Raw genomic sequence first — 27,354 nt, forward strand, 5'->3', positions numbered from 1 at the left:
TTTTCAATGAGAAGTAAAGAATATTTACGCGTCGGTGTTCTTCACCCCTACTACGCTTTCGCAAGGATACTAGGCGTTTTTGAAGTCTGGGCGACTGCATCTTCGGCTTTGGGCTAGTAATTCCGCGCATGAAACCGTGTACGACGACTGAGCAGGCGCATTCGCATTTCCGGTCTTCACGCGTTGCTCTTTTAACCGCCCCTGTTTCTGCAATACTTGCAACGCGTGGAGACCGGCTATTTTTCTTCCCGGGTCCGGCTTGACGCTTTTGATGCTTGAATGATTACCGCGGAACTGACGTCATTGAGACGCAATTGCACCACTTGTTGCACCTATTTTTCCTCCAGTGAATAGCAAGACGAACGCGGAGGGGGTTAGGGATGGGGGAAGTGGCTAACTTTTGTGCTTTCGTTGGTATGTGTATCTTTTCTGAAATCTTTGGAGAGCTGACAAGCGAAAAGAAAAATGTCTGTCTGATGGAGAGACAGATTAATGTCAGGATGCGTTGCCAGATGTCGAGAATTACGCGTCCCCCCTTATCACAGACACTATATCGTGGTGATGTCGTCAGCGTTTAGCGTCACTGACCTAAGAGGATGAGAAGCAGCTAGAGGGGAAGATCGTGTTCATTTGGGGTGGTTGTATACATGTTGTTGAACAGCGTGACACAGGACACACAAAATAAGCCCAGGTTAGAGCGCTAACAACCGAATGCTTTATTTCCAGAAGCGGTATACTATAAAGGCATAAGGGAAGCTAACATTTAAAGAAGGAAAAAAAAAATTATCAGGGGCCCAATTCACAAAGCTTTTTTTTCTTTCGTAAGTGCTATTTGCTGTTGGTCAGCCGCCAACAGCAAAGAGCACTAATAATATGTCCAACGTCGGGATTGGCTTACATTTTCTCTTACCAACAATTATAGCGTAAGAGCTTTTTGTGAATGCGGGCTCAGGGCAGTCAATTTCTTTTGTTCATAGGGAGAGGGACGGAGAGCTGACGCATGCGTCCCTGCGTGTCAAGATGCTGAAGGCTTCAAAAATCTGTATTTTTACACTTTCCAAAGAGTGCAACCGCACCTCTGGTCGACAAGGGGTAGCGAGGTGACTGTGTGTGTGTGTGTGTGGGGGGGGGGGGGGGGGGGGGCTTTAAGTGACACCGCGTGTCGTTGACACATATTTCCGGTGTAACAGCAATTGATTGCACACGAGTGGCTCAATTGTTAAAAAGTACTGCGAACAGCGCGCACGCGAGGTTTTGAAGCCTTCACCATATTGACACGCGACGGTCCCTACCCCCATCAACAAAATAAATCGGCGATATGTCCTTATCCTTTCTGCCTTTTTATGTGTTTGCCTTCCTCATGCATGCCTTTATATGGCGCTTCTGGAAATAAAGCATTTGGTCCGTAGTCAGCACTGTGTACTGTACCTCTTTTCTGTGTCCTATCTTTTTCGCACTGTTCAAAATGCTGTTGCTTGAGGTAGCTTGAGCGGTCAGGCAGCCAACCTTATTCGAAACTGAACTTGAATCGTACAGGTCAGGATATGTGGATGAGACATAGGACAATGTTACCAACGTTTTGTATCACGCGTTTTATGCGCTGTATTTATTGCTTTGGAGTGAGGGTATTTCCAGCGCTTCAGGCGTTCGCACTGTTGCCACTGGTTTTGCCGCCTTTTTCTCAGATCGTCGCTTCTTATTCCGCGTAAGCATGCGGTGTGGTGTGCCAAGCTTACTACGTCGCTCGACGAGCTGCGTCATCGGGATGATGCGCGGTATTGTATTCAGCGCCAGCATCAGAAGGTGCTTGGTATTCGCGCGGAGTCAGAGGTCGGTACACTGTGGACGTCGCCGCCCGCGGCATGCATGCGCTGGACGCGCGCATAGGTGTATAATTTGGCTTGGCCACGCGGGAGCCGGACTGAATCATAGCTGGCTAGCGGGGAAGGAGGACGAGGAGGTTGCGGCCAAGTGACGTCGATCGCCAGCAAGAGATGTGCACACGCGTCACGGACAGAGAAGCGCCCAGCGTGCGTGCCTGCGCATATCTACGGCGAGCGAGCGGGCACCGCGCTGCGAGAGGAACGAGGCGCGCACGGAGAAAAAAATAAACAAAAACACTCCGGAGGGAGGAAGGGCGGTGAAAGAGAAAAAGAGAAAGTCGCACAGGTGCGCTCACGGCGCTTTTCATTGGCTGGCTTCCTTGTTTGCTGTCTTTTTTTTTTCGAGCGGTTTTTATGTTCTGCTCTTCTTCCACATTCGCTCTCCCCACCGTCCGAACTCCTTTCCGTTCCGTGCCGGCTTTCGCTCGTTAAAGGCTCTTTCGTTTCCCTACGTCTATCTCTGTCGCGCACGTCATCCCCCCCCCCCCCCCCCTTCTTCTCCCCTCTACGCGCACGCCGACGAGGTTCGTCGTGTGTCGTCTCCGTCGCGCGGACTCGTGTGTGCGCGTTGTCATTCGTTCACGCCGCTGGCGGCGCTTGTCCCGGGAAGCCTCACCAGACGCATCCCTCCCGCGACAGCGATCGAATCTGAAACGATACACCGCACTGCGATCCGTCGCCGCGACATCCGAGCGCCCCGGCAGACGTCGTCGCCGACACCTCGTGACAACGGCCCTAGACCGCTGCTGGACAGGACGCACCTATACTTCCGGACCTTTGGAACCTTGCGCGTCATGCCCCTGTGCTTAGAGAGTGCAGGACGCTGAGCGCTTCGACTGAGCGCTTCACCGAAAATACGGCTGTGAAACTTTTTTTTCCTTGTTTGTTTCCTGCTTTGGTAGCCGACATTGTGCGACCACCTGAACGATGGCTTCCAGTCTGCGTTACCCCCAATTCCGTAAACGGGTGAGTGCGTTGTCGACATGTTCGCGCGATGTGTCCTTGCTGTCATACTCATTTGAGCCCGAAAGTGCAATGAACGAACACGATGAGGTGCAGAGTGTATTTTGATGGATCTAGGGGATTCATGTGTCCACGCAGTTCACCTTTGCACTTTGTTCCGTATGCGGTGACATTCGTTGTACAGAGGAGAGTAAAACTTGGCGACACTTGCGGAGAAACTGGCAGAATCCTCCGAGGCCATGAAAGAAACTTGATGAAAGACGCGGCCGCTGAACACTTAAAGAGACACGTTGTTCGGAAGAATGTTTCCAGACGTGACGTTGTTCCAAGTAGCGTGTCTCGCTTACACGTTAATGTTTCCCTTTACAGCTATCTTAAGACTTGCACCGTAAGTTTCTGTTTCGTGTTGGTTTTGCGTTGTGGTTGAAGGTGTGTCATAGTCTGCTGCTATTTGCAACTTTTTGATACAAGTGGGCACATGTGGGCTTATACTGTGTAGTGAGAAGCAGTCTTGGAATCTTACTCATAAGCATCATTGGTGGGATTGTTAGCTCCAAATATTCCGAATACATTGCAGATGAACGCGGTTATGCCTCGTAAGCAGGCCGACATCAGGGGTACCACCGCGATATTTCGCTTTGAGGCGTACTTCGTTATTACACGCTGTGCCAGTATATATTGCTTGGACGAACTGGCGGGAGGGCAAAAGATGACCGCATCTTCCGATTGACTTGTTTTTGGCGACAGCGAATGGAGATTATTAGCAGTTGTCCAACGGCGCGTGCTTGGCTTCCTTCCTCTTCGCCTGGTGCCACCCCTCCCCGAATGGGCGGACGCCGTGGCCGCCTGAGCAAACGGCGCTGTTGGCCAGCGCCGTTGGCAGCACCACCTTGCGTGCACGCTCAAGGCTACGCACCGGGCCCGCACAGCGGTGGCTGTTGCGAGGCGCCTGTCTGTCCCCATTCGTTGCTGCGTAACGCTTCGCCGGGCGAGGCTGTCCAGTGTTCAGCATACTCTGCTGTCTCACTCATGTGTCGTTCACCAGCGCACGCTGCGCATGGCGCACACGCTGATCTTGATATACCAGTGAACGTTCTCCGAACGTGTATATATATGCACACATAATGGGCCGTCTGTCCCGCCCACTTGCACCCGTCCTATTATACCATAGTTAAAGAAGACTGAGTGGAGATAGAGGTGCTGACTTTAGTAAAAAAAATAGATGTAATCTGGCCTCAGTACTCGCATGATATAATGTATACCGGTTGATAGGCCGCGGATAAGGTGACAAGCGCACAAACGACCACGAGTGCCCGCACACCCTGATGAAATGCCCGCCTTGGTAGTGCGGGACGCTCGGTCGGTGTCACTCCGCGCGCCAGGCACGAGGCGCGATGTACACGCGCAGCTGCTGCGCAACCTTTTGCAACAGCACGTACGCGAGAAGAGTGTAGCGGCTGCAGGCGTAAAGAATGTGACCTACAAGCCCTCCTCCAGATGTTATCAATCTTCTTGCGTGGGCTAAAATGATGTTACAGTTCATGCACTGTAATTAGCTGCATCTGCAAAGGTGGCTCGGTATTAAACAGGAAAGATCTAGCCGGCATCGAAGTGGCAGCTACCGCTGAGCTGCGAGTACATCTCTACAACCCTCATTTCTCATTGTTTGCTGAGCAGTGTCGCTAAGAATTTGCATGTTCGCTTGCACTTTCTCGATTTTGATGTCAGAAGCAAAGATACTTGGCTGTCTAGAACGCAAAACACAAGCCATTTTCTATGTATGTAATAAGAAATATGGGGCATTAGAGATGGAATATTTGTCGCCTCCCCCTCACCATTTTCGTCCCCTATCTATTCGTTTGACTAGGACCCCTTTGCGACTGCGTACACACGAATTTCCGCTGCCAATATGAACGTATTTTCTCAATTTCTCTAAAAAAAAATAAATTATGGGGTTTTACGTACCAGAATCACGACCTGGTTATGAGGCACACCGTAGTAGGAGACTCCGGAAATTTTGATCACCTGGGGTTCTTTAACGTGCACCTAAATCTAAGTACACGGGTGTTTTTGCATTTGGTCCCGCGGCCGCCGTAGCCGTGATTCGATCCCGCGCTCGTGCTTAGCAGCCCACAACCATAGCCACTAAGCAACCATGGCGGTTCCATTTCACTAAGTTTAGTAGCCTTGAATTATACCGAAATTTATTTGCTGGATCGAAAACGGAAAGATCGCACTCGCAAATCAAAAGTCGTTTGTCGCACATTGCGCCGTGCTATATACAGTGCGTGCTAAACCTCTCTTGAGCGCACGCATACAACATGGCGCTGGAATTCGTCATGACTACTTCGGTCGCTTTAAGATATACGACTCCGTGCAGTATAATCACGGAGATAGATAATTTTGACTGCGTCTCTGCTTGCGGTGTAAATGGGGTAAAAAAGAAAAAAAAATATTTTGCTTTAGGCGGCTTTACCAGATACTATGCTGATGTCTTACTATCTACTATGATATGCACTATATTCGCATATCGGCGATAATTATCAACGGAAGCTCCAAGCGGTATCCTAGCAGTGGCGCTTTGACAAATCGCACATTTTTTTTCTGAGAAGCCATCTGCTTGGTGGGGCCTTATTGAGGCGCATCATCGAGCATGTAGTGTTGCACGCGGTGTCTTACGACCGGCACCAGAGCCGTGGGAACACCACCCAAGACACAATCCCGGACGGAGCCAGCTGCGAAAAGGCCGTGTAGTTTACGGGCCACGCCTGCGCGGAACAGGCGTCGAGCACGCCTAATAGAGAACAGTCGCTATATTTCAACTGCACGGAGAACTGCTTGCCCAGGCGTCGCTGTTGGCCGCTTACGACCCTCTGTCGTGCGGGCTATGGGGCCGCTGCTTGCGACGGAGCGTCGTTTCGGCTCATTTCTTTTACGACGACCGGTGCGACGAACTTTGTCGCTGTGAGGTTGTCCTACAACTTGTGGCGCAGACCGTCACGACATCAGTCCGGATTTTGGGACTCGACGACTCAGCCGCTAATTATAGTCTATAGACTCGGGCCAGTTGATCAGATCGGAGTGTGGGAAGGGAAGAATAGATTGAATTAAGAGTGGCCGGTCGGTCCCGCTTCCAAAAAATGTTCCAAAGCTAGCAACAAGCTTGGCGAGCATTCCACCACCAGTAGAACGTTTAACGGCGTTCTGTGGAATATTTTCTCGGGTAGTTTCTATCACGGTACGTGTACACATTCATGTGCATATAGTGTATGATGAGTTGAGTAAGTCACGGGCACCAGCGCTAGGTAATTTTGATCGACCACTTTCAGATCACTTTCGCGTGGCGTAACGTTCAGCACATGGACCACGTGACGGCCATCTTGCCAAAGCACGCGGAGCTATAGCTAACAGTGATGGGAGGTGCATCATTATTTTCGTAGCAGCACCCACTTAGCCTAGCCAATCAGTGCGCGCTGGTTATATATATATATATATATATATATATATACGGCCCCGGAGCACGCGCGAGGCAGGAGAGAAACTCGGTCACGGCGCCCTGCGGTGACTCGTGCTGCGTGCTTATCTATATGAGACACGCGATGTTAGTATCTAAACAGTTGACTCAACAGTTGTCTCTCGGACGGCGCGTGGAAATCGAGTTTGGGATTCGACTTTTCGCCGGGTCATTTTGATCGCGCTTCCTTGTTGATTGGCTGTCTGCACATATATAGCAATCTTTGATTTCTCTCTCCGCGGGGGATCCGGATATTACTACGTTTCTGCATGCGCCTCGTACGTTGCCTAGCGCGAGTAACCGGGCCAGAAGGCCTACGAATTGCCTTCGCGCACAGCGGACTGCTGGGGCACAGGAACGCAAATGACAACGATGCGCCGTTCTGTCCTGGTTGCTTTTGCTCGTGCCTGTACCTGGCACGCAGCGAACATTTTAGAATCCTTGTTGTTTGCACCGGCGAAATTTCTCGCAGCTCCCGCGCCTGCACGCGCGCCTTGGGAAGCGTTGTGACAGCGAGCGTCGACGGCGGGGAGAGAAAGTGCGAGATTTCGCGCGGTTGAGTTACAAGCGCTGGAGGTTTTGAAACAGAGCGTGCTTGGTTACTAGCAAAAAAAGAAAGAAAGAAAACATGCAGCACAGACGGCGTGGTATAATGTTTCAGCAGCTTCGGCGACCACGCAAGGTATATGCGAGCGCGAGGAAGCAGCTTGTGGCCGCTTCTTCCTCCTGGCTGCATTCCTGTGGCTCGGAGCAAGAAAGTGCAGGGCTTCCCATTAAGGGGAACGCACCTCCCCTCGTCATTCCCGATCCCTCGCGTCATGACCGCGTCGGTCGCGCACTCCCGTTGGCGAAGGCGGCTCGGGTTCGACGGGGCGAAGGACGTCAATCGCCTCGCGCCGCAGCACTCCTGTCTAGCGAACCGCGCACAACACGAGCGGCGGTTGCAGTACGGGCTTAGAAATATCGCGGGCTGTAGGAAGGTCATTTCTAACCTCTTGTAGCGGGTAAGGTCTTGGAACGTTGCCGTCCTTTCATTAGCGCCACCCTTATCTTTCTTTGCTTCCTTTCGCGCGGTGACCAATTGAGAAGAAGAACTAAGATAAGAGGAACGAGAAGAGGTTTTGAATTTTCTATTAAGACCGAACGATTGGAGTAAAAAGAAAAAAAAAAGCGAACTGGACAGAATTGCGCTATATTCTCGCATATCATGTATATGTGTGAAGATCTCGCATAAGGAGTTCGTCCACAGCAAGCACGGCGAGCAGTGTAGGTGTGCAATTTAGCTCGTTATTTTCAGCCTCTTTTGACACTTCGGTCTCTTTGGACTTTCACTCGGAGGTGTCAGCATGGCTCTGTACAGCTCTCTACCGCTTCGCAACTCGTGCAGCTCATAATACAACACTAAGGCTCCCTGTGTTGAGCTGGCTTTCACCAGCTCTCACTTTGCCGTGGTAACACAGCATCAATGAAACGCACGTTGCGCACTTTTTCCTCGCGGATCTAACCCGCAAATAGTTATTGCGTGCGCGATACGAGAATGCCAGATTCTTTTCGCATGTTGCATGTCGAATGCGGCGCGTGCTTGGACGCTTAGCATCCGGGCGTATAACTCACACTTCGCGGTCGTTTGTGCCACCCGGATACCAACAGGAAAGAGAGCGCGCATTCTGCTTTCCTTTCACGTCGAAAGTTTATGCCAACGAGCCACTTCGCAGTGCCACTTCCACCCCGCTGCTTAGAAAATTGAGTTCTTTCGGCGTCGAAGAAAAAAAAAAGACATAAAAAGCGCCCGGGCAGCGCTTGAGCACAACTTTTATGTCTCGTCGCTCCTTATTTATTTATTTTTTTCGTTTTAGTGGAACTTTCGAGAGGACAGAAAATCGTCTAGCTAGAAGTAATCACGTTGCGCGCACAACTCTCCTGGCACTTCTCACCTCTTTTGATTTTATATTTACTGACTCGCAGATGACGTCCCAGCAGTTTCACACACACTCACAGAAAGAAGCAAGAAGTATTGCTCTCTGGGCGACTCGCTTTCTTTCTTTCTTTCTTTTTTTCTCTTTCTTTCGTTCTTTCTTTCTTTCTTTCTTTTTTTTTCTTCTTTTTTTTTTAACTGCAGTCCGCGGAAGGAGGAAAAAAAAAGGAAAGGAAGAAAGTAGCATGCTCGCCCCTCTTCTTGCTATCGGTACGGAGCGCGGACGAAAGGGAACGAAACTCCGCAAAAACGATGCCGACCGAAACACGACACGCCTTCTTCTGCTTGTTTCGGGAAAACGCGGAAGCCGTCGCTAAGAAAGAAGCGGCGGAGAAGAAATGAGATGCAACCCTATAGCGAAAAACGGTGTAACGGTATACAGCCGAGGGGGTGAACAACATTCGACGGCGAAACTGAAGAGACGCGAGAGCGAGACGACCAAGTTTGGCGGCTGCCCGTAGCTGTGCCAAGGTGTTTGCCGGTGTGCGGCGTACACGAGCTGAAAGATGGGTCGCAGAATGTGATACCGAAGTCTTGGGCCGAGTCTTCTCGGTTTACTTTCCATGCAATCGTGTTTGCCGTTTCTCAGAGTTTTCGCTCCTCTGTGGTTAGCGCGCGCGCGGCGTGCTTTCTCGGCGAGCTGCATCGCCTGGCACCGTTCTGAAACGGGACACGCGGTTCGGTGTCGTCTCGGGCTGAAGTCCCGAAGCCTGTACGGGCCTGCCGTTTCCGGCCGGGTTCTGCAATGGTGGCGCCTGCCGCCGCCGCCACGGGATATTGCGTCGCAGACGCGCGCGCCGAGCCACGGGTCTACAACGCGATACGCTTGGCCGCCGCCTCGCACACATCCTGTCAGCTTTGGGAAACCACCTTTTAGCCGTCTGTACGGCGTGCGATGATGAGATCGATCACGTGAGGGGTGTTGCCGAGTGCCATCTCCATTTTGCGTCATAGCCGGATAGGGGCCGTAAGAGATAGAAAGGTCAACGCAGCAGACGTCGCTTCGGAAGCAATGATTTTTCGGTGCCCCTGCGTATACTTTCCGTCAGTGAATTATTTGTCGTTGGCCGGCACCTTCACTGCGATCTTGTTGGCTATTAGTACCAGTCGGTTAGCTCTCTAAACGGGTTTTTGAACCTGGGGTTCTATAGATGGTGTCCAAATCCACGCCGCAGTGACGGATCAAAAGAAATCGATCTCAAATGCCGCGGGTGAAATAGAGCTATAGGAGAGAGCTTTACGTCACGCAGCCAAGCCAACTCTCCGTGGGCCTCTTCAATTTGTCGTCCCGGAATAGCCGAGACGCCGCGTATGCAACGCTCATTGGCTGAAAGCACCGCCTCGGCCAGTCCGGGACTGCCTGCAGAAACGGATAACGAAGAGGCCCGTGAAGCCATTCCCATCGCTTTTCCTCTCGCGGTATCGGCCCAACACGTGACTTTTATAGCTGCGAGACTAGGCGTATTGACTGGGAATCTTTGCTTCCGGTAGTTTTTAATCGATATGAACTCGTTCTGCTCCCCTGCCGTAGCTCTTCCTGCAAAGCAGGAGCACTAAATCGTATACGGCGCGCTCTGATGTGACGATCAAGTGTTCGACCGACACGTTTGGCTTCAATCGTATTGCGCGATGCTCTCCTCTAATTCTTCCCTTCCTCTGTGTCAAAGGCTCTGTGTTTGCGCGCTGCATGATGTCAGGGCTGGCATATATTAGATGCCACCTTTTCTTAAAACTGTAAAAGTCCGCCATATTGTAGAATTCGCCATTTTGTCAGTTCTGATTGGCCGACAGGCTGGCTATATATATATATATATATATATATATATATATATATATATATATATATATATATATATATATATATATATATATATATATATATATATATGGCCTCTCTGATTGGCTGAAAACGCCGCCATTGCGGAATTAGACAGCATGGCGGAATTTAACAGTGTAGACAGTATGCACCCCGATATTAGGTTAGAATTCGCAATATTGCTCGTATGTATACATGCAAGCGCGGTTAACCTGCATGCGTAGCTTTTGACAGCCACTCAGAGATTTAAAATATTCCGCTTAATAGATATCACGCACGAAAGGCCCTGTCAATATTATGGCTTCCATATGTTCGGCGCGCGCAGGAACTACGTCAAGACTTTCGTCTCAAACCATTAATTGTTGCCGCGTGGCGTGACCGTTTGAGTTGGTTGCCAGCTCATGTATCGAGCAAGGCTTGTGTCATATATATATGTGGCGCGCATTAGACGTGTATTACTATTCTGGTCATCGCCATATTGTCGAATTCTGTAATGGCGACATTTCGAGCCAATCGTAGATACCGTAGCTGCCCTCAGGACTAATCATAGCCGACAAGGTGGCGAATTCGACAATATGGCAGAATTTTACAATGTCCGCAACATATATAGTATACCCATGGACAAACAAGAGAAGGTTCGCTCCTGCAGTTCCGCGATGCACACGGGCGGGGACCATCCTGTCTGCCTCGCGCATCTCGCTGCGCATGCTGCTTAAAATGGCCTACTAACGCCTTCTGTTGTAATGTGTATTGATAACCGTTCTTCTCGGGTCAAACTTTGGACCGGTGAGCACGTATGCATTCGGATAAATACACAGAGTTATCAGCCTAAATTTCGATAACTATATGTTTATGCGTACGTGCGCCATCAGGTATAGCACAGAACTGTTAATCAACCATGCATAGCGAGAACAAGCTTGGAAAATATACCTAGAAAAAAATTAGTAGTGACATGTGAACGGTAATAACTGCGGCAGTCAACTCTTTTTTTTTTCTTTTTTCGGGTAGTTATCAACATTTCTTAAAAAGGACAGTACAAAGCAGCAGTGCATGTGTAGCAGCTGAAACACACGCACAGAGCGTATACAAAGAAAGTGGTGCAATTGGCGTGAACCGCATGTTCTTGCGACTGTTCATGCTGACGGGGAGGGCCTTCTCAACTTAGACGTAAATCTGAATGGGCGTACAGATGGAGGCAGGAAAAGCGGCCATAGCAGCTGTAAAATAATCATTGCGCAGCTGCACGAAACGACCTTTCGCGTGTGGCGCCCGTGTCTGTGCCGCGTCGCGCGCATTTGTGGCGGACATCCTCAGACACAACGCTTTACCGGAAAGGACCTTCCTGTTGCGTGGAGACGCAAAGCGCGACATTGAACTGTAAACAAAACGGGCTTTGAATCTGCAAGAGCCTTCCCCCCTAATGATCAAGACGAATAGTTAACGGGCGCGTACTGCTCAGTCATAAACGGCCCCTGCTTCGCCTTTTCGTATGGCTATATCGCAGTGGCACGGTTGCTCGTTTCTACGGTGCGTGCGCGTGACCGTACAGTCTGCGACCTCTTTTGAGCAGCTATTCCTTCTCCCTCTTATTCGCCTCCCTTCCCCCTATTTTGCGGTGCTGGATTTTTCATCGACCATTCTTCCGTTCCGTCATATTTCCATGCGGGGCTCTCTTTGTGTCGGCTCGTCCTAAAGAAATGACCGAATGCTTCGGTCGTCTATTAAAAAAAAAAAAAGCCAAGTAAAGAAGAAGGAAAATGAACAAGTGACCGCGGTGGCCTCCTCCGTTTTTCGCTGTTGAGCGACCGACGCTTATACGGAGGGGTTCCTCTGCAGACATGCATATGGCGCCTGGATGCTCTCGTAGTCATCCGACTTCCGCGTGGTTTCGTCAGCGCCCGCCTTCTGTGCATTCTCAGGCTTCGTGTGGTTCGATAAAGAAAGAAGCAAAAAAAAAAAAATGCTGCAATAAGCAGCAGAAGTGTTATACAACGTGCCGGCGCCAATAGGCGCTGCTAAGCTGTATGGTGGTAGCATGTATAGTAAGAATATAGGACTTTCCACTCGATGTTTGTAAAGTTCGACTTGTTTCCGATGCTTAATTCGAACTGAAACGCAGGAACACAAGACAGACAGCGCCATGTGTGTCTGATCTCCTGTTGATCTTGTGTCCTTGCGCTGTACGTTGAATTCCACTCGTATAATTCTGCCTCGATGCTGCCATGTCGTATTGCAAGCCTTTTGCATTGCAAACGCACCTCGGGCTGCTGAGATGATAATTACTTCTAAAGAGTTGTGTTATTGGCGCGCAAGACCATGGATTCAAGGTGCGAGGCTTCAAACCTTGGTTAAAAAGCTAGCATGCTCAGTGCTTAAAGGGGCTTCCTATAATGAAAGCGGGTAGGGCGGATTGACCAGTGCCAGTGATACGTAACGCCGATGGTGAAGCAGGGGTAACGGAAACTGCTCAACTGTTTCTGCAGCGGCAGTTGCAGTATGTCTGTTATATACGCATCGTCCTTTACTGCGTTAAAATCAGTACGATCAGAGCAAATTTTCAAATTCAAATTTATTTTTTGCAAGGAAATCTTGACAATCAAAGCCAGTCTAATCAGTTATAGAAAGCTCGAAGCTGTGTTTGATGGTCAAGTGGTCTTGAGGCCACTTGCCCAACTTTGCCGTAAGGTGAATATAAACAAACTCAGCCCACCACCACCACTGGGGATCGAATTCACGCCCCTGCGGCTATCGCGTCAACTTGTGTGGGCCCGTCAAGCAGGATCCGAGATGGGTGGCGTCTGTGCATGCATTTCAGAGGCCACAGCAGGCAGTACAACATAGTGGAAGGAGACAACGAAGTGTGCATGGGGCAAAGAAAAGTTCTTGAGACGATCGTGGTGTCCAATGCGAAGGTCTGCTGCTGTCGGTGTAAATGAGCCCAGAGCCGGAGGAATTGTTCTAATCTATCGGTTTTTGCTTCTTTACATTTAGCTTCACATATCGACGTCCCACTGAGTTGCACCATCCCCGGCGACGCGCGCTGCAGGCGTGACAAATCAGTAGACAACGCATGTGGAAACGAGACGATGCCGAAGACCGAACCGCTCTAGCAGGCGTCGGGCCTATATGTGTGTATATGTGCACCTGTCGGTACACTGTTGTCCGACGGCGCCGGAAAACGTCCTCTGACCCCCGCGCTGTGCAACGTGCCCGCTGTACGGCTGCACGCGTTGTCGACTTCCCCTGCCTGGCGGTGTTACGTGTACGCGAGCTTTGTTACGACACGCAGGTCGGCCGTTGTTTTTTGTGCGCGGCGATAACAGTGCGCAGGGCAGAACCGGTACGGAAAGCCAGTTTAACGGGACGTTGCATGTGCGCGCTGTCCCGTCGACAGTGTCTCGTAACAGAAAACATGCATGCAACGTCGGGGCACACGAATTATACGTTTGTTACGTGGTGCAACTCGCACTGCCTGCGTTGTGGTGCTGCGATCACGGGCTCAAGCGCTTGCGAGGCGGCAACACTGGGGACACAGCTGCACACGCTGTCTGTTGTTTTTCTCTGCTAAACTAATTGCTTTCAAGGCGTTCGATTGGTCCTCGCCCTCTTATTTGTGCGTCTTGTTTATCTCCCCCACTTTTTTTTTTTTTTTTTTTTTTTTGCTATGCACTTGTCACCAAAAGTATGCAAGTCGTGCGAGGTCGATCGGTGGAAGCAGAGATAGCTGCAGTAGCGACATCTATATACTTACGGCATTCTCTCGGCGGGTTAGCATAAATCGCTATGATTTTTTTTTTCTAACTTTGCAGATTCGCCAATGGTTGTAAATGTACTTCTCGTTTTTCGTTTTGTTTATTAATATTTTGTTATTATTGGTACTTATTTTTATTATTAAATATTTTTTAGGGGGGATGGGGGCGAGAACAGGCGTCGTAGAATTGTTTCACGTTTGCGCAGACGCCTGTACTTTCCTCTTTTTCTTGTATTCCGCGCGATCCGTCGTCGCTGTAGCGTACGCCTCCTCCAACGTACCCCCGTGGCGTCTCAACATCGTAGGCTTTTTCGCGATTTCTGCTGCGCTCTCCCGACAACATATGTCGCGGTTCGGTTCACGTACATGACAGGTGTGTCGCGACCGCCAGTGCCAAGCTGAGCGCGTAGATCTACGCTCGGGTGTCATTGTACGTGTACACGAAATGACATCCTGTCGTACCTCACACCGAAACTAGTTAGCGTCCGATTGACTTGGCCCTTTTGCTACACGTGCATGTTGTGAGCTTCCATTTTCCTGCATATATATCTTCTTGCGCGAACGCGTGGCTGTTATCGTCGCACATACTTTCCGTACATCCTTTTCTTCTACTTCATTTTTTTTTTCCTCCGCATTTCCGCCGCCGTCGTTTTACGTTTGTGCCGTCAATGGCGTAGCGCAAATGCGTGCTCGTTCCTTATATAAATAAAATTGCGCAAAAGACATAGGCGCGGTGATAAAGGTGGGAACTCTGCTTATGGTGCCCCGTCTTCTGTCCCCGTGTGCTTTTGTTGTTGTTGTTCTAGTTCATTAAGTCATTTTCCACCAACTAGCCTGTTACCAATACTCTTCTGGTGGGTTTTGAGATCTTGGCGTTTCTTGTTTTTAAATTTCCAGTCGGTGTAAGATATGTTGCACGAAAGTACGAAGAGTGGGCTGTGGCGACCGGGGCACGTATTCACAAAACCTTTCTTGCGCTGGAACCGCTCGTAAGAACAGATGCGAACCAGCCGTGGTGCTGGAGTTGGGCATATATGATTAGCGGATGCGATGTGCATACGGCAAACAGCAATTACGAAGGAAAGCCTTTGTTAATTTGACGCCAGTACGCGAGAAACATCCTAGGCAGTAAGCAAAAATTTATCGACGTACTTTCATGCTATGTGAAACTATGCTATACACGACTGCTAGTGCTCTAGTTGCTGGGTGCGCGAGCGCCGTACAGGGGCGCGGCCAGTTGTCTCTGGGCGCGTGGCGGAATGCGGAACGCGGCTGTTCCCTGCCTTCCTCCGCGCATTGTTCCACGGCTAGATTGATTTACGCGGCAGCTACGGAGTAGCGGCGGCGATCGATGCCGACCGTAGAGTTCCAACGCGGCGAGCTCAAAGCTACCTTCCCGCGACATGCGGGAGGAGGTTGGCGGAGTGGAAGGGAGAGGAAGCTGCAGCTCTTGCTGCGGCTGTGTTCCGCTGCTGCAGCTGCGGGAGAGGACCCCACATGCGCTCCGCCGAGGTAGTGCGTGAGCGCTGTCAAGTGCGACTATATTCAAGGGCACGCTGCAGCAGATGGAGGCTGGGGGGGGGGGGGGGGGGGGCGCAGGCATTGCCGTTACCTGAGACACGTCAAATAGGGGAACGAAAATATACAGGGAATGTGTGCACGCGACCACTGTGGCGCCTGCCTGCGCACAAGGAGGGCGGAGAAAGTTCAGTGCGACGTTTTTTGGAAGAAATTGTAGCGCAGGATGGATGCTGAACAGGCGCAGGATAGAAAGCGAAACATGACAGACGAAGAAACAAAAATGCATATGGAACAGAGACTTATATCTTCCTTGTGTCGTCCAGATTGCGCCACTAGTAATGTACCCACATATTCGTCCGATAGCGGCGCACTCTTCTTGCGAGGTCAGAAACTGACCCACTTTCGTTGGTGGAAATCTGCAGCGAGAGAAAATAAAACTTTTATAATTGAACCATTTATTACGGTGCCCTTAGACTGTCGTACATGCGGTGGAATGTTAGAATATTTTTGTTGGGCATACATGTAACATTTAACACTGGTTTGAACGCTGAACGTTTTTCCTTTCAATGAATCAAACGCACTAGATCAAAGGGCGGCTGCAGTTTTGAGTTATGCCTGCGTGCCGCGTATTTTGCTTGGGGGGGGGGGGGGGGGGGTGAAAAACGAAAACAGAAGAACACTTTTCTTTTTCGGCGTCTGGCCTTACATTTCGTGACCGCCAAAGTAACAGAACTCACTTGACTATATTGAGTATTATTCTAATTTGGTTAACCAATAATTCGAATAATGAGACAAGTGACCGGCGACAAACCTATGTATACGCTGAGAATAGTAGTAAACTGAGTTTAGTTGGTTCATAGCTAAACCGAGTTCGAACGGCTGAACTGAACAACAAGGGACTAACAGAGACAGACAAGGACGTCGAAAGAAAAAAAGAGAGAGAGAGAAGACAGCGACGACCTTGTCTGTGACCTTGTTTTTCAGTTCAGCTGTTCAAACTCGTCTTAGCTTTGTACGTTCAGTTCATCGTCTAACTGTGCGCCAGCCGTAGCTAGCTGACACCTGCAGTCTGCAGAGTGTGTTGTACCTGACTCCGAGGCGATTAGTACGTCTCCTCTTATGTTTCCTGCCCTGGCGCTCCATAGCTGCCAGTTGGGACGAGGAAGGATGTCGTCGCCACCGAGAGCTTTCGCGACGCAGAAGTGCAGCAGGAGTCCCGTCGGCAGGTCTTGAGGCCACTTGCATCGGCAAAATTCGCGCCCATTAATCATGTCGTCTGCTTTAACGAGAGAAGAAAGTATTTGCACAGATTCTTACTTTCCATTCGACTGTATGACATTCTTATCATCCATATTACCGACAGGCCAACGCTGGCCATGACAAAGCAGCGACGAGAGGCGAAATGAATCTGATCCGCCGCCTTGATGGGGTTTAACTTCGTGAACACATTTATTTTTATCTCTCATCTCTTACTGTGCTTGAACGAGTGCTAGGGCAATGGCGTCCGCTAAAGTTTGTGGCATCAGTGACGGCAAGTCATCGCCTCCCCCTCATCTAACCATCTTTTCTGTGAAAATGCGTTAGAAAAATGTCATGGCAAGTGTTTTATAACATCAACACGTTGCGACTAGCGGGTCGTTCTGCACTCATTTTCTTCTTTTGGTTTACAACAGCCCCCCCCCCCCCCCCCTTTTGTGTGTGTGTGTGTGTGTGTCGGCACGTGTATGTGTATAATCTGCGGCTTTCTTCTTTTTCGGGGGGTGGGGGGTGGGGGGGGGTGACGCAAGCGTGTACTAAGTGTACTAAGGCATCTAAGTGTGACTCACTTATATAGACCCAACGCGTGGCTCAAGAAGCGATTGTAGCCGTGCAGCCCTTGTACGCTGGATGTTTCGGAATAGCAGGAGCCATTTGTTTGGAAACGACTCTTCGCAGACCCTTCGAGGCCGGCCGCCGGTGTGCTTGTCAGCGAAGAGAGGGTCATTCATTTTCCTTCGAGGGGAAGCGCTTCGCGCGCTCAGGGCGGCGCCCTCTCGGCAGAGGAGGTGGCGCGCACGTGAGCGACGCTTTCGCTTTGCGACAGTCGCGGCGCGCACCGCTCGCGCCGGAGGCACCGGTCGTGCAAGTCGCATCCGCGAGTCTTGCATTTAGAGTCATGAGCTTCGCAGAAATGTGGCTATCCGTGCGCCGCGATCGTTGCGTCCGAGGGGAGGAACCTCTACCTGCGCATGCGACGACGCTGGATGGGGGCCAGCATTGCGAAAAAGAAGTCGTAAAGACTCTCGCGCGACCATTTGACGGAGACCGCCAACTTTTGTCGCGGGGAAATGACGCCTCGCAGGTTGCTTTTGGTCGCTCTGTGGCGTCTTAATAGATGGTGGACCGATTCGGCAGGCATGCGCGGTGCTTCTGCGGCGTGCCATTAATCGTAAGCTGAACGGTTGCTCAAAAACAATCCGAGTCTTTAGGTGTATTGCTTCGTTTTATTTGCCTGTTTGGAGGATTGAAGTCGGTAAAGGCGGCACTGAGAGTAAAGCTTAAACAATAAAACCGATGCATTCAATCCTTGAATCTTGAAACAACGTAATTGTGGCGCTAATTATCTCTCGACAGTTGTCATGCTTCTCAAGAAAGTGACGCAACTCGTCCTGTGAACGGCGAGCCGGGGTTTGACCGCACCTGTTGACATCTCGAATGCGAGGGGCGTGGCGCTCTGTCGCTAGACAAACTGGAGCGAGTGAGTGGCTTGGGGCGCGGCATCGCTTCGTGACACATCTCTCATGCTAAATGCGAAACGGCCTGCAGGCGCTGTAGGCCATCGCAGTGTCCTAGTTAACTCGCACACTTGGTGTCCAAATGTCGCACGCCGCCTCGTAGATAGGCGCAACTTTAGGTGTATATGCCGCATTCATCAAACCACTTATTTAATATCCCTGTATGCGATGAGATCTGCCTCGCAGAATCTGCTCTTACAGTCGCTTCGTTTCTTACAGTGGTACTGCGACGTCCACATTGAAATCACTCCGTGAATCGCACTCAAGTTGATGTGCGGCACATTCCTGATCATCGTGCGCCACGAAGGCGCTTTTAACTTCGCCACTGGCCGAAACCGGGTATGCAGTGCGGCTGGCTGAGCGGGTCGTGTGTATCGCTTCGTGTGCCACCCTTGTCATCCGAAGTAGCGAGTGTGTTACGAGTGCGTCGAGGCAAGCCTCTGTTGAAGAGCCTCGCACATGTGGTGTAAGCCTGGGCGAAAAATTGGCAGGCGGTTCGTTAAAACATAAGCAGCCTCAACGTGTCCCCAAAATGTATACTACGCCTGCCAAACGGGGAGGCGGGAATGGCTGGTGGCTTTCAAAGATGCGTTCTTTAGAAAAAACGCAGCTAGCTGCGTGCGTGTCGGCCATGGGACGCACCTTCCGTTGACCTCGACTGCTGCTGCTGTTGCCTCGATGTTTTCAGCGCCGTCAAAAAGCCGCGGCAAGCGTCTCTCGTGCCTCAGGCCGATTGCGCCATCGCTGCCTTGGGTGTTGTATACACGCTCGCGGCGGCATGCATGTCCTGCAGTCACGGCCGGCGTGTGATGGCCCCCTCCTTGGTGTTTCAATCGGGGAGGGACCTAAACGCCAGCTTCGAGAAACTCCTCGGAAAAAAAAAAGCGCCGCTTCGTTCTCCCTTGGAAGCGTTGCCGCCGTGCTTTGCGCAAATGCCTGGCTTCATGACTGCACGCGAGTGGCTTCCATCCCATGATTGCACTTGCGCACCGAAGGTCGCGCGTCTGATTGAAGAAAAACAAAAATTGCTTAGCGGGAACGATGTGATTTTGCCGCAGGTTTCACGCGACGCTGCTGCGGAGATCTTGGTGTATAACGACCGAGCACTTAGCATTTATATATAGCCTTAAAAGCTATTTCTCGTTGGGCTAGTTGTTGCATGATTCATAACGAGCAAGCTGGCTTAACTAATGTAACACATGCCAACTGTTATGCTGAATCTCGTCTCCAAAATAAACAGTTGGCAAGAAGTTCCGAGGCGCGGACGGCGTCTCGATGGCGTGCCTAAACTGTGAGAAAGAATAAGTTGGGCCGCATTAACAAATTATTGCCTTCACAAAATACCGAGAGTCACTCTTATCATGAGGCGAGGCTTGATAAGCCAGAAAAGGAAATAAATATGAACTACATTGTGTTCTGAAAAAGCCAAATACAACTTAGCAAGTTCCAAGAACTTTTACTGAGCCACAATATGGCCCAAATACGAGAAAATAGTTTGAAATTCGTGATGTCACACTGACGTAACGGAGCAAAATTAAAATAAGGAATCTGTGACCTTCATTTTCTCTTGGAATAATCAACCTCTTACCGAGAAATTAACGAAAATAGAGTTTTGAAAGTCTACTTTAGCAGTATATATAAACTGATTGAATGTTTCTGTTCAGTGTCCTTTTAAGTTGGAACTCGTTCTCTTTAAAAGGTGCGATCGTACCTCGGGTGAAGGTCACTATTTCGTGTTACTATGCTCGTCGCTGATTATGTCTCAGCTGTACATTCGTTTGAGGCGCTGCTGCAAGTCGCACGTTGGACGGCCAACAGAGAAGCATTCTGGTATATACTCGCAACTGTAGCGCCCGCCTGCAAGTCGGGCGTTCCTGCAGTTGCTGTGCATGACACGTAATATGCCGTTCCTATTGTGCGCGCTCTTGCATTGTCCTCGGGTCTCCCGTCAGGGACAGCCATCCGTCTGCATTAGCGCCTCGAGGCTGTGCCGGCGGCGACGACTAAAGGTCGCTAAAAAGGAGTGAACGCGCCCCTGTCTGCTCTCCGCTACAAAGCGCTTCTTTTTCCGACGATTCTCAGCGGGGGCGAACACGGCGTCGCCGCTCTGGCTCCGCGGCTGAACGGCGCGCGCCTCCCTATACGCGCCGGGTTTCGGCGGCGGGCGGTTGAAACCGCTTCGTGCACGCTGCTGCTGGCATTGCGTGGTCGACGTCAGGCATTTTGTTCCCGGCGCTCTTGCAGAGCAATGCCCCGATGGAATTCTCGTTATACACCTGCCAGATGACGTGCCTGGCGGGAGTGGCACGTGTCCGCCCAGAGGCGGGGTCTGGACGTCCGTGCAAGGCAGTCCTTCCAACTGGCGGAGGTCTCTTGGCGCGCGCATGTGCAGAAGAAGCGTGTCCCGTGTGCGTGCGCCCTCTCGGTTGTTGCTGCTGCTCAGATTTCGCGACAGCTTCTGTGGAAGTGGTGGCATCCGAGCAAGGTGCGGCGTGCCTTTGCTGGAAGCGACGCGGGTTTTGTATTCCGAGAGAGGCGTGGAGTGTTCAGGCCCGACTCCGGGGTTTACTAAACGGAGACATGCCAAAGGATCTCTGGCTGGGGTCGTGGAAACGGTATACATTGTAACCGCGGGGCGCGCAGGGACGAGGAAGTCGTATCATTTGCCATCATTGCGGTATAATCTCCATCTGGAATTTTTTCACACCTCTATATTCTCATTGTCATTTTGAAGTGTTCGCTAGCTATTAAAAGGCGAGATTGGTAAAGCGTTTTAAGCAGTTGTACATTCAGCCAAGTGCGGCGGCCCCGCTAAAATCTAAGGTTGGCTGCTTCAGCACGCTATTGAGAGACAATTGATTTCATTAACCAAAGTATTCTCAAGGCTACTTCGAAGTTACCTAGCTTTCGCAGGGCTCAGTGAGGGCGGTGACAGTGTGAGCGCGAAATATATGACTACATTGGTCCGCTATTCTACCGGCACTGGATTTTGTGTGAGTGAGTTTGTACAGGCTGTGCTATACTTATCGGCGTTTAAAACTACTGACGTCTCGTGCCAGGAAATCATCAACCTAAAGATTTGCGCACGCTCACTTCTACGGCTTAAGCAGATTACTCCGTTCATTTCTTGCTGCAGATACGCTTAATTTCCTTTTCTTTCGACTGCTGCGTGAAAAATAAATGCTCGCGTTTTTCGTTGTTAATTGTCCAACTGCGGGTTGGTAAAGCTTCCTGTATCGATCAGCCTCACACCTTAGTCTACTGGCATGTGTCATAAAGGGGCGACGTATAGTAGCGAAGCCGTACTTTTCTAATCTCCGTAATGACTGCACGGTTTCGTTTTGTGCGTTTGCATTTGTGTAAAATACGTATCGAAAATTGGCAAAGCGATGTTACAATACTAAATGCTTTCTTTCCGCGAGTGCATCTGTGTTACCAATGTCGAGTCTTCTCTCCCTCACTGACCTTCGCTGAAAAGAGCGTTTGCAGCATGCGCTGCCTGCTTTATCAAGCATGACACGACCATAAGCCACTGCAGCGGCATTGATTGCACGGTATGGTATGAATAACTTTATTTAGGTCCTGAGGGATCAGTCTGGGACTGATGCGGGCCGCTCCCACGTTGGGACAGAGAGGCCAAGCCCCTCTGCCGTCACACGAGCCCTCTGGACAGCCCCGAGTTGGTCCGCCAGCACTTCACTGTGCAGCATCCGCTGCCACCATTGCACGGTGTCTGCAGTAGTAGTTGCTCGTGCTCGAAGTCCTGCAAGCCCGCGGCGGCGTCCCCAAGCCGCGCGTTGAGAAGAGCTGCAGCGGTGGGGTATGGGGCCCCGGCTGTGTCGCCTGGCGCCATCTCGCAGCGCGCGCCTTCAACGGTACCGAGTGGTGGGCATTTTTGGCGGCGTGCATGTGGTCCCGAGTTCACTGACACAAAACGCGAGGAGCGTGCTTTCCGCCGCGCGACCTTTGTCTGTAAACAACGCTCTTGCGATACGCGTTCAGCAGGTACCGCAGTGTGTGCCGGCGATAGTGCGCCGCCCGACGCCGAGCTCTGGGCTTCGTAAGTGATGCGACCACTTACGTGATTGAACACGGCGGGGTGTATGTGTGGAAGGCCCCTCTCTACGCCCAGCCCAACTTACCGACGAACGGGTCCCGTGCCATTTTTGACAATCCCTAGCACGGGACGCACGGTGGACCCTGCGCGTTTGCGAAGCCACCAGCGGCTGGCGATGCCCCCCTCGGCAATAACCACACGTATGGTCCTGATGGTCCCCTTGTCGCCACCAATTCTCCCTCCCCTTTGCAGAGCAGCGCACTAGCTGAGGCTGACCGCTCTGTCTTTCTTCAAATAAATTCTCTCTCGTCTCCGTCAGTGCGACGGTTACACGAGAGTCCCTCGGTACATTTACTGGTCGTGACACTTGTGCGAAAACCTTGCTCAGTCCCAGTGTGAGGATACAGACAACGTTGCCCTCGTACGTTCAACCGAGAGTGTTGTGAGAGATTGAGGTATAGCACACGTTCACGTGACGACGCCCTTCGGCCCGGGTTGAAGCGATGGGTGTTTCTCGACTGCCACAGGAAGCCCGTCTGACTGCTCCACGTTCTACTTTGCTGCACGCGTTCCGCGCGGTAAAGTTTGGGCGCCTACTTGTAGGCCATTTTCATCTCAACGGGGATATCGTTCGGTCACTCAGTCCGGATCACAGACGGTGACTCAATCCGGTAGCTTTCAAAAATCGCAGCAACGCTTTTGTGGCTTTCTGTAGCTGCGATATGCGAGGCCATGGTCCCAAGATCTTGTTCAAGGTGAACGGTGTTCTATCTAGCTGATTGAGAGCTGTACAGAGGTCATGCCTTTCGTTTTCGAAAGATGGGAAGTAGCACAGTAGATGTTCTATAGTTTCCTCGACACCGCAGGCATTGCAGTCGGCGGTATCAGCCATTCCAATCAAAAACTTATATACTTTGGTGAATGCGACGCCCAAGCGTAAGCGGCACAGCATTGTTTCCTCATTTCGCGGAAGCCCCAGTGGACTTTCTCTTCTTCTTTTTATCTTTCCTTCCCCTTTTCCCTTTCCCCTGTGCAGGGTAGCCAACCGGGCTCAGTCCTGGTTAACTTCCCTTCCTTTCATTTATCATTTGCTCTCTCTCTCTCTCTCCCATCGTCTAACCGTTTTTACTCCCGACTTTCGCATAAGTGATTGGGAGGAAATACTTCCGTAAAAGTCGGCGTGTCTGCTGCCGCAAATTTGGAGGCGTTGATGATGTTGTCCCTTACGGGTAGCTATAGCGCTGGAGGGATGTTTCGAGCATGACTCAGTGTTGCTTTGCTTATTTTTCTTCTGGGTTTTCTGTATACGAGGGGAAACGTTATTTCACCTGTCACTACTGCTTCAGCGATGCAGCCGGTCCTTCTATTGATACTCCTGCATTGACAATTTCGAGTTTGGCTACTCGGACAGGCGGGATCGCTTTCCCTATGTGTGACAGGACCTCGCATTCCGGTCGTCAGAAATTTCTCAGAGGTACCTTCTGCCCTTTGCTGGCCGATTCACTGATGAGTCACCTGCAGGAATCCATCTCAGAGCCGCGCTCGTCTCAAGAGCCCCTCATCCGCTGACGTGTATGGAGTTTTCTCTGATAGCGGACCTCCGAAACCCGGTCTATGAGAAGGAAGTTTATCTATCCATTGCGCCCCCTCCCGTGCCTTTCCTTCTTTTTTCCTGCGTCAGGGCACTCAAGAAAGTGTGTTTTTGTCGTTATCACGTCTTCTCTTTTCTCTCGCTGATGTGCTCTCCATTCGAAAGACGCGCCGTCTCGTGGTGGTATACTTCGCCAAATCTAATTTGCACCTATTTGTGAAAGCGGAACAATAGGGTTGTCCTGTAAATATCTTAACTTTGCCCACGTAAGCCGACCAGGAAACGTTAAGCGTTTATTTAATAAATATTACGAAGTGGTGCAATACCATAGTGTGAAATTTTCTGCGGATTTTGCGGTTTTCGCGTCCACTGTCGTTCAAGAATGCGTCTGTCTGACCACTCGATTCCGTGGAGGGAATTTTTGAGTACCGTGATGGCATTTCTTGGGAGCCGTCATTAGCTTTCGGAGAACAGCACGTATAGCAAGTTGCGTAAGGTACGAAGCACTGTCCTGCAGTTCGTGAAACCATCGAGTACGAGAGTCACGAGACTCCGGTGATTATCGATGAACGTGGATGTGAGCTGCCAATAAGTCGAGAGGCGAAGATAACAGCATTCGTGTTCTTTGCACGACGAGTCAACTGATGCAGGCGATTGTTGCGTGCTATAACACCTAGGAAACGCGCTTCCCTGAGCGGTGAGCATGAGATGGACAGCTTGATCTCCCACCGGGAGACTGATTGATGGTGCTGCTCTCCCGTGCGCGTAGTAGCATGATTCCTTTTATGTTTCGCGGGCTCCGCCAGAAAAAAATGAACACGCGGTGTGTACCTTGCTGAAATGTTGAAGCATCTGATTTTGACGCATCTTGCGATTATCTACAGCTACTTCATTTACATCTTGACAAGTAGAACAACAAGTAAAAATTAGGCAATAAATTTTAATTACATAATTACTAATTAGATGTCGGGGAATACTGGCTGTTTCTCAACTGGACTGCGAACACGCGCTTGATCTTATTCGCATAGCTCTCTCTCTCTCTCTGTCTCTCTCTCTCTCTCTCTTTTTTTTTTCACGGTTCTGTGCATGATATCAGTACAGCCTGTATGTAAACGATTGCGCGGAAGTGAAAATATCCCCGAAGATGGATTCGCCAAGAAGCACCTGTAGTTGTGCTGCTTTATTTTTCTTTTCGCTTTCTTTTCTTATTTAAAATCTTTCTGAATCACTTCTGTAGCGTTTTATCTGGAGCTTCGTTAGCGTAAACTTTGAATTTGGCCAACGGACTAGGAGCGCTGACCTCTCGGCTTCAGAAAGAGGGCCGCAATACGAGCGGCATTTCTCGCGCTGGACCCGGTGGTGCGGGCTCCCCAGCGTGCTGCCCTCTCTCGCGTACTACTAGGGTGGTACGGCTGCTACGTCGACACGCTCCGCCACGCGAGGGCCAGGGTCGTCTTCTCGGGCGCGGCGGAGGATGTAAACGAGGCGCCGTGGAAACCGAACGTCCCAGAACCGTCCTAAACGTGCCGCTACTCCGTGTAGTTCTCGCACTTCCCCGCAGATGGAGCCACGCGCTTTACGGCTGACGGGAATCTTACGTGAGGTCAACGCCTCCTCCTCTACGTAGAAAAGGCGCTGATGAGGCGGTTGTTGTCGCGTTTTGCCTGTCGTCGTTCCAAGTTAAGGGAGCGAGAACTGGTAGCGTATATCTCGAATACAGCTGTCGTTTGAGTGTCACAACTTATCCAGCCATCAACCTCAAGTCACTTCGCGTGGACTTCCTAAATTTAAAACATCATGAGGAAACAGAGCAAGAAAGTTATATACACGTGCACACACAGGTTTCCTGGCGCGGTTTTAAAAAACTGTCCTGAAGTTCGCGAGGACGTTTCTCCTTCCCTCCACTCATTATTCTTCACGTTCTGTTCTGTATGTGTATTTAGCAGTTTGGACGTATGTGGAATAAGGCTTTCGCGCATCAGAGCTCCTCGTGAGCCTTGTGTCCGCGGATGTCACGTATATTATATTGGCTCCGACTGTTATGTATTAAAAAGCCTGGGTAAACATCTGGCCAGAAATTCACCTTGAAATATAAATGCTAAAGAACCTTTCCCCCACTAGATTTAGATTAAATCAAAGGGACAGTTTGGTATCGAAGTTAGGCCGAGCGCGCAACTTCAGCTCCTCGTTAGAACGTACTTGACCGTGAGCACCCTTGTTTCCGGTATTACCCATTGGTCGTTTCACTGTGAATGATGTACGAAGCACTATATGTATATACATATGGTATGCTTTAAGTTAATGTGGGCCATGCAAGACGTCTGGCTTTTTGCGCCTGCTTTCCTCCACAATACATACATGAGCTGACCCTGCGTTTCCCCTGGAGTCTCACTCGGTGCGTCATGCCGTTCTTCAAGCACCACTGTTACTTCATGGGACGCGCATGTGTAGTTAATGCCTGGCGGCGACGACATAATCTGGATGCGTGAATGTGCTCATGTAAGGTGAGAAAGAGAGAAAATCGAAATGATATAAATATCGCTAGGTATATACGTGGTCAGAACATTGAGTATTCGCATGGCAGATACGTGCAACTTCTGTCTAGGGTATAGTCGCCGAAGCTTTTTTGCATACTGCGATTCTGTACAGGGGGCCTCGATATCGGTGCCACCATTACCTACGCTCCGTTCTACTATGACAAAAAAAAAAAAAAAAAAAAAAAGAAATAAGAAAAGGACTCGCAATTCACGCTTTGCGAAGGTGGTTGGCCAGCGAAGCTGTAGTATCACCTGATTCGATAGGCTAATGTGACATAGCCTTGAACGATTGAGCAATGCACTACAGGAAATGATTGACGTTGCTGTTCCCTTCGTCGCTCATCGTATTTGTGCTGCTCTTCAGGCGTCCGAAATATGCGTGGCTTACTTTGGGCAGCAACCGCTGCGGCCTGCCTAACCTGAGCACGACGCCGTTGTGCATGTTGAGGTTGATGTTCCCGTCGCCGCTTATCGTGTTCACGCGGCTCTTCGGGAGTCCTATGCGTGGCCTTTCCACAGCGCTATCACAACACAAATTAAATCAGTTGCTTTACGCGGGTTGTTATTTCTCACATGAAAGTGTAAGGATGTCACTCCCTGCTTCGTATGCTACAGTTGCCGCTTCCCGGCAAGTGCAGCTTATGCAACCGTAATCTTTACAGGGAAACTGCGAACGCTGAGTGCTTCGCATTGTTCGAACGCGCCTTAATCTATCATGGGCTTTTGACACTTGTTTAGTGCGTTTCCTTATTGAAATGAATGCTGGGGTGTGTCTTACATGCGTAATTCTATTGGAGATAGGCGCTTCTCGCTTCAATTCGCGGAATCATTTTCTGTCGACCGTTCTGTCGATGAATACGAAGAAATCCCGTGATCCGAGTCATGTGCAGCTTCGCTGTAAAAAATAAAATATAAGTGCATCGTTCATGAAGTACTTTCTGCGATCAACCGCCACAAAACGCCATCTCTGCG

At 50.4% G+C, this 27,354-nt stretch overlaps 1 protein-coding gene across 2 annotated transcripts in view; it reads left to right on the top strand.

Moving 5' to 3' along the window:
* Rhp (GTP-Rho-binding protein rhophilin) overlaps nt 1-27,354 on the top strand; it is a 197,150-nt gene that overhangs the window by 79,933 nt on the left and 89,863 nt on the right. The window contains exon 1 of one of the 2 annotated variants that reach the window (XM_050192346.3): nt 2,421-2,849. The exons of the other annotated variant lie outside the window; for it this stretch is intronic. Within the exon in view, the coding sequence (XP_050048303.1) occupies nt 2,811-2,849 (39 nt within the window). The 5' untranslated portion in view covers nt 2,421-2,810. Of the gene's footprint in view, nt 1-2,420; nt 2,850-27,354 lie in introns of those variants that run through there. 2 annotated transcript variants of the gene reach the window in all.

Source organism: Dermacentor andersoni, chromosome 1, assembly GCF_023375885.2.
Source record: "Dermacentor andersoni chromosome 1, qqDerAnde1_hic_scaffold, whole genome shotgun sequence".
Lineage (NCBI taxonomy): Eukaryota > Metazoa > Arthropoda > Arachnida > Ixodida > Ixodidae > Dermacentor > Dermacentor andersoni.